Below are 14,092 nucleotides of genomic sequence, written 5' to 3'. Positions count from 1 at the left end.
TTTTAGTGGTAAAAAAAAAAAAAAAAAAAAAAAAAAGACAATTAAAATATTTAATCCTAAAATTTCTTAATTTATTTTGTATGCAAGTATTATTAAAATATATAAATATATATTTTTAAATAGATCCAAATGAGATGAATAAAGATGAATCAATACCATCGATGTCTATAACGGTAAGAAAATATACTAACAAACATAAATATTTTTTACAAAGAAATATATAAAAAAAAATATATAATTTTTACAATTTTTCATCTTCAATATTTTTTAAAAAGGCAACTGTTCAACAAGATGGATTAGGTTTAGTTAAATGGTGGACATAATTTTTTTTTTTTTTTAATAACATATTTTTTGTTTATATACATTCTTTTTTTTTATTATTTATATTTTTTTAATTAATAATTTTAAAAGTTACTATTTTATTAATTTAATTTATCATTATTCACATTTATTTTTAATATTTTCAATAATTTATTATATTTTCAAAACAAATAAAAAAACAAAAAAAAATCTAAAAAAAATTGTATATCAACTTTCGAAATGATAGATATATAAAATAAAACTTTAATTATTTTTTTTTTTTTTTTTAAAATTAAATTAAAAAGAGTATTATATATCATTCTATTAACAAAAGGATATTAATTTTAAGAAGATGTTTAATTGAATAATGTTATTTATGTTAAAGCATTTACGTTAACTTTTCAATTATTCTTATTTTTTTTTTTTTTTTTTTTTTTTATGGAATAATTTTATTTTTATTAATATCATTAAAAATTTAATAAAAAGATAAAATCTTAAATATGTATCTAGCAGAAATATTTTAAATGTTTTAAAAAAAAAAAATATATATATATGTATCTTATATTATGAAATTATCATGCACTCTGTAAAAAAAAAAAATACGATAGGCTTAGATAAGATGTTCTTTTAAATTATTGTAACGTTATTTTTTTTTGCATTATCATTAGTTTTTTTAGTAATTTTTTTTTTAATTTCTTTAAAATTATTTTTAATAAGCAACTTTTTTATTATAATATTGAAACTATTTTAAATTATTTCTGAAGACTTCATAATTTTACTATTCTAATATACTATTTAAGGTAATATATATTACATATATAATTATTTGTTTCTTCAAGAACATATTATAACATATATATAATTTTTTTTTAATTTTTCATAAATAACATAATATATATTACCTCCTTCAAGTAAATATAGATTAAAAATCTTTAGAAAATGATATATATATTTTATAATTAATATTAGAAATTTACAAAATCATTACTTCAGTAGTAACATATTTTCCAATGTTTTCTTTGTTATTTGAATTATCATCATATATTTATTAATATTAATAATGTTTTCATTATTAAGTATTTTATAATATTTATATTTAATCTTTGGTTATTTATGTATTTTTTTTTCATAAACATATATTAAAAATTCAATTGAAACTAAATTTATCTATTTAAAATAAGCCAAACATTTTTGTTAATATTAAAATTCCCAGAATAAGAAAGTGATTAAAAAAAAAAATTGAAAAGAATATAAACACAGTATTTTCTACTTTTTAATGTTTTAAAAAAACATATTTAAAATAGTATGCTTTAAAAAAAACAAATACATAATGTAAATATAGTAAATTGCTATAATAAAAAATGAAATAATAAAAAAATTTTTATGTGGTATATATTAAGTTTGTTTAATTAAACTAAATATATAAATGAAAATTTAAAAGAATTTCATATATACTTCTAGAAGTATTAATTATTAAAATTTAGAACATATAAAAATTAACTTTAGTTTATTGCAACTTTCTTAAAAGAGTAAATATAAAGTCGTTACTTTTTGTTTTGCAAACTTCCGTTAAAAAAAATAACTTTCCGTTCATACTAATATATAAGAAATGAAATATAAGAAAGAATCATAAAAAACATATATGAACCAATAATTCATAAAAGAATCTATAAAAGTCATTTATTTGGGAATTATATATTTATCTTTTAATAAAATGTTTGAATTCTATAATTTTTACTAACACACATTTATTTATATTTTATTCATATACCTAATTTCTTTTTTAATTTTATATTTTTATGTTTTTCTATATTGTAAATTCATAATTTTTTTCTAGAAAAAAAAAAAAAGAATAATGCTAAAAAATATTTTTTTGTTTGATTTTTTAACACAACTTTATATTAAAAGTATTATAACTTGTATCTAATGTTATAAGAGTTTCAACTGGTTTTATATATATAAATATTAAATTTTTTAATAATTACATATTTTAAATTTCAAATTAAATTTTGAATTTTTTTTTTTTTTTTAATGTGTTTTTAGAAAAATTTTATAGATTTACTAAATAATAAAAAGTGATATATTACAATATTCATTTATTAAATTCAAAAATTTATCAAGGAGATATTTTATTAGTTACATAAATAAAAAATTTACATCTATGATTGCAAAATGATAAATTATGTTTTTTATGAGATAAAAATTGGTTACTTTAATTAAATAAACTTTTATAACATGGAATAATGAAACTTATTTTAGTTTTTATTACTTTTTTTTTAAGGATCAAATAAAGAAAAAAAAAAAAAAAATCATATCTCGGATATCTTTTTTTTTTTAAAAAAACATTACTAATCTACTAAGAAAAAACTAATTGCATTTTCTATATTTTTTTATTATGATTTTTCTTTTATTAAAATAAAACAACTACAACTAAATGTAAATATTAAAAAAAAAAAAAAAAAAAAAAAAATGTCTTTTATAATTAAAATAGGTCTTTAGCATTACATTATGAAATTTTTAAATAATAATAATTTATTTATTATAACTATTTTTTTGTTATTTTTTTTATTTTTAATTTTCAATTTTTTTTAATTTGGATAATAATAAAAAAGAATTTTTATAAATATATTTTATTTTAAAAAAAGAATGTATAAAAAAAGTTCTATATATATATATTAACTCTTCATATTATAATTTTTCAAGATTTCAATAAGAACTATTTTTTTTTTTAATTAAAATGATCTTTAGAACAAATTGTAACATTATAATATTTATAAGAAAGAAAAGTAAAAAGAGAATTTGTTAAATGAATTAAACTTGAAAATGGATATAAACTCTCAAAAAAGTACATAAATATTATACTTATTTTTTTTAAAATACATTTTTAAGTTATATATATATATATATGTTAAAGTAATAAATAAATTAATATATACATATATGTGATTTAATTTTTTTTTTTAAATAAGGTACTATATTAATTCATAATCTTAATCTACTAATAGCTATATTTGAAAACTAAAGTATATATAATGAAAATAGAAATTATCAATTTATAATAATTAAAAGAATAATATTAAATAATATATTTATTTAAATGAAAATTGTTAAATTTTCTACATATATTAACAGATTTATAAAATTACATTTTACAGATATATTTGTTTTATGATCACAGTTATAACCTTTCTAAAATGCATGTAGAGATTTTCATTTTTTATTTAAAACTTTGTATCCTTTTTATAAAAAGAAAACAAGGTGCATTATATATTTTTTTTTTAGGAGAATATATAATAAATTAAAATTAAAAATATGGTAATTAAGATAATAAAAAGTCAAATAAAATTGTTTAAAATTAAAAAAAAAAAATTAAATAAAATCAAATTATATCAATATATACAAAACTAGTTCAAGATCAAAAATAAATCAAAGTATCAAAATTTAATCAAAGAAGTATCAAAATAAGATAAAAGAGGGATCAAATTAAATATATAAAAGTATCAAAAGGGAATAAGGAAATATCAATGAAAAATTAAGTATCAATAAAAAATAAAAAATTTATAAAATTAAAATAAAAGACTCATTATATTTACGTAAAAGAATTATCAAAATAATTTCAAAGAAATATCAAAATAATTCCAAAAATGTATCAAAATAATTTCAAAAAAGTATCAAAATAATTTCAAAAAAGTATCAAAATAATTTCAAAAAAGTATCAAAATAATTTCAAAGGAATATCAAAAAAATTTCAAAAAAGTATCAAAATAATTCCAAAAAAGTATCAAAATAATTTCAAAGAAATATCAAAACAGTTTCAAAAAAGCATCAAAATAATTTCAAAGAAGTATCAAAATAATTTCAAAGAAGTATCAAAATAATTTCAAAGAAGTATCAAAATAAATTGAAAGAAGCATCAATATAAATTGAAAGAAGTATCAAAATAAATTGAAAGAAGTATCAATATAAATTGAAAGAAGTATCAATATAAATTGAAAGAAGTATCAAAATAAATTCAAAGAAGTATCAATATAAATTGAAAGAAGTATCAAAATAAATTCAAAGAAGTATCAATATAAATTCAAAGTGTAAAAATAAATTAAAAGAAATAATAAAATAAATTCAAAAAAGTATTAATATAAATTCAAAAAAGTATCAAAATAAAGCAAAAAAAATATTAGAATAAGTTAAAAATTCTATGAAAATTAAATAAAAAAAAAAAAAAATGACTTAAATGGAAATATATTGATACTATATAAAAAAATAAAAGATACTAAAATAAATAAGCATGTTTTGCTAGAGAAGTAAAAAGTTACACACTGATTCTTAAATTATGTAAATTTTATGCAATTTTTATTAAAACAATATTAAAATTGTTATAAAATTTGATTTCAGTCAAATATTTTAAATTTTCATTAATTACATATTATATTTTTATACGATTTTCCTTTTCTTTTTTCTTTTTTTTTTTTTTTTTTTTTTAATTTAGCTTTTGTTAATACATTTTAAGTATTTATATTATTTCTTTATTTACATATAAAGTTATGGTAATGTATTTTATTAGGAATTATATTTTAATTAACAAATTTTTTTTTTTAATATAATTATTTCGTTAAATTATCTTTACTAATAATTTTATTTCCTTTTTAATTTTTTCCAGTTTTCTTATAAAATGTCTATTTTGTGAAAATCGAAGATACAAAAAGTTATCTATTAAAGAAAATTTTTTAAATAATTGTAAAATATAACATATATTTATCTTTTATAGTGATAAAAAAAAACTTGTATAAAATGGTTCAAAAAAAATAATAATAAAAATAAAAACAATCTTTCTTTATTGAACAGTTTTTATATGAAATATTTAACTTTTTTTTTTTTTTTTTTTTTTTTTTTTGTTATATAGTATAATTAATTTATTTGATCTACTTCTGATAATTCACTTTTATCTGACTGAATTTTTCCAGGTGCATATGTGTGTAGAAATGCATGTTGTAATTTTATTCCGTTTCCGATATAAAAATTAAAATATTGTTTATTATAATAAATTGTAAATGCACCATTGAATAATAGGTTATAAATAATAATTACATCATAATGTAAGTTATGCTTTCCATAGTAACCTCCTTGATTTAAATGTTTTAATCTCCATAAATTATCATTTTGTTGTTTCTCTTCATTTATATTTCTTAAAATTTTTAAAGGAGGATTTTTTTCAATAATATTTTGATATTTTTTGCTTTTTTTAAATCCAATATTTTTAGGATAGCTTATATGACCATTTGGTAAAAAATTATATTTAAAATACACCCAATTATCAATATTTAGTAAAAAATTTGTTTCAAATTGAAAATTTTTATTTTCAATTATTTCGTCATCTTCATCTTTCAGATATTCATCATTCTGATCTTCATCTTCATCTTCATCTTCTTCTTCTTCTTCATTCTCATCTTCTTCATCATCGTCTTCTTTATTTTTTCTTTTTTTATCCTCATTATTCTCTTTATTTTTACTTTTTTGCTTTAATATAAAATAATTTTTAGGTGATATATGAGTGTTTGATGAAATAATGGAGATAATTGCTCGTAAGTAGTGTTTTTCTTTTATTGTAATTTTATTAAAAGAAGTTATTATATGATTAAGATCACCAGTAAGCATCTTATTAATTTTATTAGCAATTTTAATATTTTTCGGTGTCGTAAATTTTAATAAAACCCATTGATCTTTACCATTTATTGAAACCCAATATATATTTTTATTCACTTTTTTATTAAAATATTCATAATCTTCTTTTTTATAGATAAGCTTACTTTTTTTTTTTTTTTTTTCAGTCTTTTTTTTTTTTTTTTGTATCACTTTTCGTGAATAATCTTTATTATCATCTGAAGAAGAGGAGGATTTATTAGTTGATAATTCCTCATCGTCAGAAATATCTGAAGATTTTTTTGAATTTTTTATTTTATTAAAAAAAATTTCTTTTTTATTTTTTAATTCTCCTTCTAAGATATAATAATCATTTTTGATTCCCTTTAGTATCCCCCAAAAATTTAATGATTTTAATTTATCCTTATATTGTTCTAATATTTTTTTTATGGAATTATTTAAATAAAAAATTAAATTTTTTTTTATCTGATATCCTGCCCAATTTATTAGTTTTATTTGTTCATAGAAATCCCTCATAAAAGGTAAATTAATTGTTTTAATTTCTGAATTTTTTATAAATAATAACTTTAATTTTTCCAACCATTCTTTTTTTTTTTTTGTATGCTCGTTTAAAACATAACTGTCTAAATTACAATTGTCTATTTCCTTTTTATTCAATATTTGAGTACTTCTTTTTTTACTTTCTTTTATATGGTTTGATATTAATTCAAAATTTTCGTAGCATTTTTCTGGTTTTTCAACAACTATAAAATTTATTAATTCACATATATGATCATAGACAGAATATCCATCTTTGTTTTTATTTTTTAAAAAGTCTTTTGCATTATTTAGAGATAAAATTAAGTTGCTCTTCATTTATTTTTTATTATTATTTATAGTTATATTCATATAGAAAAAAGTAATAAAATATAAGTAAAATTAATGAATAAATAAAATGTGAATTTCCTTTAAAAAAATTTAAGACTTTAATATACAAAATACTTCAATTTTATTCCCTTATAAAAAGTCAATTCTTTGAGAAAATAAACGTAATATAATTGTGTATTATTGTAAATTATAACTTAAATATAGACAAAAATAAAAATAAATAATTATATGATAAAATTTAATATTTAAAAATTATAAAATTTTAAATAGAATAAATAAAAATGTAGAAAATAAAGAGAAAAAAAAAAAAAAATTAAAGAAATATGTTCTACAAGTAATCCTGATGTTAAATAAAAAATAAAAGCATAAAAACTAACTACTGATAATAAATTAAAAATGTATATTTATAATTTGAAAGTCTATATAAGTTTTGGATTTAGAAAAAAAATGAAAACAAAAATAGGGTGCATTTAAAAAAAAATATAAAAATAGCTATATTTAATGAAATTATTTAAATTATAAAATTTATTATATTTATTGAAATATTTTATTTTTTTTAAGTGATATATAAAAAAATATATTTTTTAAATCTTATTTGTATATTAATTTTAAGGAATAAAAAAAAACATTATATTGTAGCTAATTCTTATATATATAATAAAGCAATTCATTTTTTTTTTTTTATTTTATAAAATTTTAGGATTTTAATTATATTAATATAAATATTATTTAGTATTTTCTAAAGATTATCAAAGTTAAATGCTATTATAAAAATATATTATGTCAATGATATGATATTATAAAATAGAAAAAAAAGAAATTCATAACCTATTAGACACATTGGAAAATTAAAAAAATTAATATTACTCTAGTAGATTCTCAAAAAATAAAAAAAAAAAATTATAAATTCATTTTTTATTTGCTTAATTTAATATATTTTTTTATTTAGTTCATGATTTACTTTCAATACAAATAACAAAGCAATTTTATTTAAGGTGTAAAAAAAAAAAAAAAAATTATAAATATATATAAAAATAGAAAGAAAAATATAAAAAAAGTTAAATATATAATTAAAGAAAAAAAGAACAAATATTTATATGTCGATATATATATATATTAACTATGTAGAGAAATTTCCATATTTATTTTAATTATATCTTCTAAATCTTATTATAATTTTTTTTTTCATTTTCCTTATTATAACACTCATTTGTCTAAATATATAAAATAAATGTTTTTTTTTAAACATTAATCAGATAATATATGAATATATATATATATGGAAATTATTTAATATTTTTTAATAATTTTATATATTAATTCAAATATTCTTAAAAAAAGGAAATAAATAAAAGAAAAAGAAAGGAAGAAAATAACTTATTGTACATTTTTATAGATATATTAAAAAAAAAAACAAGAAAAAAAATTAATTTATTATAAATTTTCATAAAAATATTTGCAAAATTAAGAAAAAAAAAGTTAATAAAGTAGAAGAGCAAAATAAGTGAAAACTAAATTAAAATTATCTTTCTATATTTTAATAAATATATAAAAAAAAATATATATTTAATAAAAATAAAATAAAGTAAAATGGAGATTAGAAACTATTTATCAAGTGAAGATTACATATTTGAATTAGAAAATAATGAAAATTTTTTTGATCATAAATTTCCTATTAATATAAAACCAACATGGAGTATTAAAGGACACAATAATTCTATAGAAGGAATACATGTAATAAATGAAAATAAATTTGTAACAGTTTCTCATGATTGTTATGTTTCATTGTGGAATTTAGAAAATAAAAAAAATTTAAGAAACATAAAATTAGAATATCCAATTTTATGTTCTAGTTATAATAAGAAGAAAAAATATCTGTGTGTAGGTTTGACTAACAAAAATAACAATATATGTTTAATAGATATAGAAAGAAATAAAACTATGGAAAATTTAGTCAGTAAATGTAATTCTATATTTTGCATGAATTATTTTGAAGAGGATAAAATTACTTATGGATGTAAAGATGGTTCAATATGTTTAATAGATTTAAATAAAAAAAAAAATATTTATAGATATGAAGAAATAGATGATTGTTTAAATTATTGCACATATAATATTAATCATAAAACACATATTTTTAGCACACGTAAAGGAAATGTTCTATTTTTTGATTTTAGATATACTTTGCCTGTTTATCAAAATAATAACTTACATTCAAAATATTCTGTTAATACATTATTTTCATATAACAATTATTTATACTCAGGTGGGTCCGATTGTCTAATAAAAAAATTTGATTTACGATTTCTTGATGAAAGTAAGCCATTAGAAATTTTCCTTGGACACACATCACCAATTAGATTTTTATCTTTTTCTAATAATTTGCTTTATTTTTGTTCTTCTTCTGATAATGGAAGTATAAAATTGTGGGAGATAGATAAAAATATTGAATCAACAAATAAAATTTCAGGTTCTTTAATTCCTACTTCGATTACTCCATCCTATACAGAAAATTTAAATACAAAATTACAAGACAATAAAAGTAGAAAAATTAGTAAAAATTTCTTGGAATTAAATAAGAATATCATAACTAATAACAGATCAAGTTTTATTGCATCTGAGTGTACTTATGGAAAATCATCTCTTCTTTTAAAAAATAATAATAAAAAGGGTGAAAAAGCTATTACTGATAAAAAAAGAACATTAACACCCAATGTTCTGAATATAAATAAAGAAAGAGTATCAGTTGTTTCAAGAAATGAATTATTTAATACCATAAAAACAAAAAATACAAATAAAAATTCCTTAAATAATTTAAAAATTAATGATTACTCAAAAGATACATATCTACAAATAAATAAATTAGAAATAAAAAACAGTAAACCTCACAATAAGTCGAATCTTCTTACATCAGTCCATTCTTCCGCTAATAAAAATTATGATTTAAGATTTAAAAGTAAAATTAACTTAAATAAATCTAATGAAATAATAAAGAATACTGGTAATTTTTTAAATAAATTAAATGATTCCAACATTAAAAATTTATTTCATAATGACGATTTAGTCAATAATTCTATAGAAAAAACAAAATTAAAAAACTCAACTTTATCTATGCTAAATCATAGAAGTAGAGTTTCTTCAATGGAATGGTTTAATAATATTATTTTATCTTCTTCATGGGATCAATCAATTAAATGTTGGGATGTAAAAAAATACATAATGAATCAATTATAAATTAAAGAAGAAACAAAAAAAAAAAAAAAAGAATTATTAATAATATTAAATAAAATTTGTTTATTTTTTTAAATATATATTAATAAAAGAAAGTATTCAATAATTAAAGAAAAAGATAATATTATGGGATGTTTGTTATAATAAACAAAAAAAACAAAAAAATATCTTAAAAAAAAGAAATATGTTTTTTATGAATATTTTTAAAGATTAAAAAGTATAATTTACATCATTAACATTTTATAGAACCATAATATTTTACTTTTATTTCATTTTATTTTTTTTATGGTATATTTTTAAGTATTTATTTATTTTATTATTTTTTTTTTTTTTAGTATATTTAACATTTTTATTTTTGTTTATTTTCTTAAACTTGTTTTTGTATTTGTTTTTTTTTTTTTTTTTTTTTTTTTTTTGAATATTATCGATAATTTTTGGAGAATAGAAGTATTAATAAAGTACTTTTAATTTTTAAAAAGAAATTCCTGTATAAAATTATTTTATTTTATTAATACTATAACAAATAAAAATTCATTAATATTTTTTTTTTTTTTTTTTTTTTTTTTTTTTTTTTCTGAAAACTTTCAAAGTTCAGGTTTTTTCTTTTTTTTAGAAAAAAAAAAAAAAAAAAGGGGGTTTTCAAAACCAAATTTTTTTTTTTTTTAAAAACAAAAAAATTTAACCTTTTTTTGAAACCCCCAAAAAAAATTTTTTTTTTAAAATTTCCAAAGGAAAAAAACCTTTCCCCCCTTTAAAAAAAAAAAAAAATTTAAACCCCCTGGGGAAAAATTAAAATCCCCCCTTTCCTTTGGGTTAAAAATTTCCATGGCCTGAAAAAAATTCGGGAAAACCCGGCCCTTTCAAAAAAAAAAATTTTGCCCCCCCCCCGGAATTTTTTTCAAAAAATTTTCCAAAATTTTCTGGGGAAAAAAAAAAACCCCCTTTAAGTTTGGCAAACCAAATTCCCTGGGGGGGGTTAAAAACCCCCCCGGGGGGGTTTTTTTTAAATTCAAAAGGGGGCCGAAAATTGGTTCCCAAGCCTTTTTCTTCCCCCAAAAATCAAAAATTAATCCCCCGGTTAAAAAAAAAAAAAAAATTAACCCCATTGGGGGTGGAATTAGGAAATTGAAAATGGGGAAATTTTTTAAAAAGAATTGGGGAAAATTTTTTAAAAGAAAATTGGGAAAATTTTTTTTTTTTTTTTTTTTTTTTTTTTTTTTTCTGAGTACATTCAAAGTTCATGTTTTTTCATTTTTTTAGTAAAAAAAAATAAAATAAATGTGTATTCATAATCATATATTTTATTTTTTTAATAACATAAAAATATAAGCATATATTGAAAACCACAAGAATAACTTTTCTTTTAAAATATACGAATGATAAAATACATTCTACTCATTAAAAAAAAAAAAAAAATTAAAATCCATATGTATAAATTATAATTCATCCTTTTCATTTGTTTTATTATTTTCATTGTCTTGAATAAATTCTGGTAATACCTGTCCTTTCAACATAGTAAATTTTGCATCCCCACCTGATATTTTTTCTAATAGTTTTTCAATATTTTCTTGAGTAGCAATTAAATCTTCATTTAGTTTTGCATATCTAATTCTCTTGTAAGGATTAAAAACAACAACAGATGGATATTTATTAAATTCAAAAAGCGATCGAAAATTTGTTTCCATAGCTATATCTATCCACATAAATCTAAAATTAATTCCTCTGTTTAAAAAAAAAAAAAAAATAAAACAAATAATGTATGAAATAAGAAAATAGAAAAATGAAAAATATATAAAAAGAAATAAGGAAAAATATATAAAAAGAAATAAGGAAAAATATATAAAAAGAAATAAGGAAAAATATATAAAAGGAAATACGGAAAAATATATATTATCATATATTAAAATTTTAAATATTTATTTATACATTAATATAAATTATTAATTTTTTTTTTTTTTTTTTTTTTTTTTTTTTTTTTTAGTATACCTCCCATCTATATGTGGTTTATATTTTTCTTTTAAAGAAAGAAGCATATCAATTTCACTTTTTTCTAATTTTTCTCCTTCTTTTAAATAAATTAAACACAACCCTTTGTCTGCTTTTTTAAAACAAATATCTCCATGAGATAATTTTGTAAATTTTGGAATCAATTCAAATTTCCATGGTTTTTCATCTGATTTATCTGGAGAAATATCAAAACCACCACCAAGAACAAACGTTTCTGAATGTATATTTAGCCAGTCAAAAATATTAATATAAGTATGTTTTCCCTTATAAGTATCTATTACCTTATTTTTTTTTAAAATAATTATACTTGGAAAATTTTTAATATTATATTTTTTAACTAAATCTTGCATTTCATTGTTAATATAACAAAACATCAATTTTTTATTAAAACTATTGCTCAAAGCATTTAAAACATAGTTTGGTTTTTTTTTGTTACTAAAAATTAAAACTTTTGGCATATTTTCATGTTTTGAAATAAAAACATTTAAGTCTTTTTCATCTTTAATTATTTCTATTTTCGATGGAATTAAATAAGTATATTTTTTTATATTACTTTCAGTAACTTCTTCATTAAATAAAAATTTAGGCATTGGGTTAACTGGATATACTAAAAAATAATGTGAATCACTAGTCTTATAATTAGGCACGTAGAGAGACAACTCATTTTCACATAAAGAGGAATTAGTATCACAATCAGCTATACAAAATGTTATAATCCCTTTATATTTTATTGCAACATCATTGTAATCTTTAATAATGTTTTTTATATTTTTATTTGTTTTTTTGAAAAATAAAATCACAAAAACCTTTTCATTTCTGAATTTATTTACAATTGTGTTGAAATTTTGATTATTTACTATTTGAAGGTCATGCTTTATTGATTCCAATATGGAAGCATAAAAAGTATTACAAAAAAGTAAAAAGAGAAAAAATAAAAAGTAAACTTTCATTTTTTTTTTTTTTTTTTTTTTCCTTAGAATTTTCTTTATATTAATCTAATTTTATAAAATTAAAAAAAGTAAAATTCTTAATAAAGGAATATATATGATATTTTAAATTGTATACTATTTATTCTGATAAAATACATAAAAAAAAAAAAAAAAAAAATAAAAATAATAAAATTTAAATATAATTATACCATGATAATTATTTTTATAAAAATATTTTTATATATTTCTTAATTTTTAAATGGAAATATATATTTTTAATATTAATTTATTATTCTAAATATATGTTGATTATTTTATACTTATATATAATATTAAAAAAAATCTAATATGGAAATACATACATGCGAAATGGAAGATAATTCTAATAAAATCATTTATGTAAATTTTTCCTTTTAATGATTTTTAATTAAGGAAATTAATACAAAATATTTGAAAATACGAATTTAATTAAGCATTTCACAAAAATTAAAAAAAAAAAAGAATTAGAAGTTACAAAGTGAATATTTTTTTATAGTATTCTTGTAATTTTTTTTTATTTCTTTATATTATTTAGGTTTAATGTATTTTTTTTTTTTTTTTTTTTTTTTTTTTTTTTTAATATGCAAAAAATAGTTTAATCATATATATCTTATATTTTCAATTTATTTATTTCTTAATATACATTTCATAATGTAACTTTTTTATTCTTTTTGAATGAAAATATAAGATTATGTAAAAACTACAAAAAAGTGGTTTATAAAAAAAAAAAAAATAAATAAATAAAAAAATAAAGTTGGAAAATATATTTTAAAAAATTATAATATTATTAAGTTATATAAGAAAATAAATGAAATTTTGTTACTATTTAAGTAGATAATTTGAAGTAAAAGATGAAGGATGAATAATTAAGGAATAATGAAATATTCAATTTATTTTTTTATTATTTTATCATTACATATTTTTATATTATTTAACAAGATTGGAAGCTATATATTTTTTATGTTTGATATTATTATTTAAACTTCTTTTTACTTCCTTTTTTTTTTTTTATATAATGAGATCATCAAAAAAAAAAAAAAAAAAAAAAAAAAATAAATTTA

At 16.6% G+C, this 14,092-nt stretch overlaps 4 protein-coding genes across 4 annotated transcripts in view; 2 read left to right on the top strand and 2 right to left on the bottom strand.

The window, feature by feature from the left end:
• The window catches only part of PGAL8A_00332000 (RNA polymerase subunit, putative), a gene marked incomplete at both ends in the record, with an annotated part of 2,202 nt that extends 1,879 nt beyond the window's left edge, over window positions 1-323 (top strand). The window contains 2 exons of the mRNA XM_028672349.1: window positions 124-173; window positions 276-323. Coding sequence (XP_028528910.1) covers window positions 124-173; window positions 276-323 — 98 coding nt within the window. The remainder of the gene's footprint in view (window positions 1-123; window positions 174-275) is intronic.
• A 4,882-nt stretch (window positions 324-5,205) lies between these two features.
• PGAL8A_00331900 (hypothetical protein) lies at window positions 5,206-6,813 on the bottom strand (the record flags this gene model as incomplete). The annotated part of the gene is made up of 1 exon (XM_028672348.1): window positions 5,206-6,813. The coding sequence occupies one exon, from the start codon at window positions 6,811-6,813 to the stop codon at window positions 5,206-5,208; it is 1,608 nt and encodes a 535-aa protein (XP_028528909.1).
• Window positions 6,814-8,415: 1,602 nt separating this feature from the next.
• PGAL8A_00331800 (conserved Plasmodium protein, unknown function) lies at window positions 8,416-10,059 on the top strand (the record flags this gene model as incomplete). Its single annotated transcript, XM_028672347.1, has 1 exon — window positions 8,416-10,059. The coding sequence occupies one exon, from the start codon at window positions 8,416-8,418 to the stop codon at window positions 10,057-10,059; it is 1,644 nt and encodes a 547-aa protein (XP_028528908.1).
• A 1,433-nt stretch (window positions 10,060-11,492) lies between these two features.
• On the bottom strand, window positions 11,493-13,013 carry PGAL8A_00331700 (conserved protein, unknown function; the record flags this gene model as incomplete). The annotated part of the gene is made up of 2 exons (XM_028672346.1): window positions 11,493-11,778; window positions 12,043-13,013. 2 exons carry the CDS (start codon window positions 13,011-13,013, stop codon window positions 11,493-11,495), a joined length of 1,257 nt encoding a protein of 418 aa, XP_028528907.1.
• Between the last annotated feature and the right edge of the window lie 1,079 nt (window positions 13,014-14,092).

The sequence above is a fragment of the Plasmodium gallinaceum genome, assembly GCF_900005855.1.
Source record: "Plasmodium gallinaceum strain 8A genome assembly, contig: PGAL8A_v1_98, whole genome shotgun sequence".
Taxonomy (NCBI): domain Eukaryota; phylum Apicomplexa; class Aconoidasida; order Haemosporida; family Plasmodiidae; genus Plasmodium; species Plasmodium gallinaceum.
The sequence above is the reverse complement of the archived record's forward strand: the minus strand, read 5'-3'. Positions and strand labels throughout refer to the sequence as shown.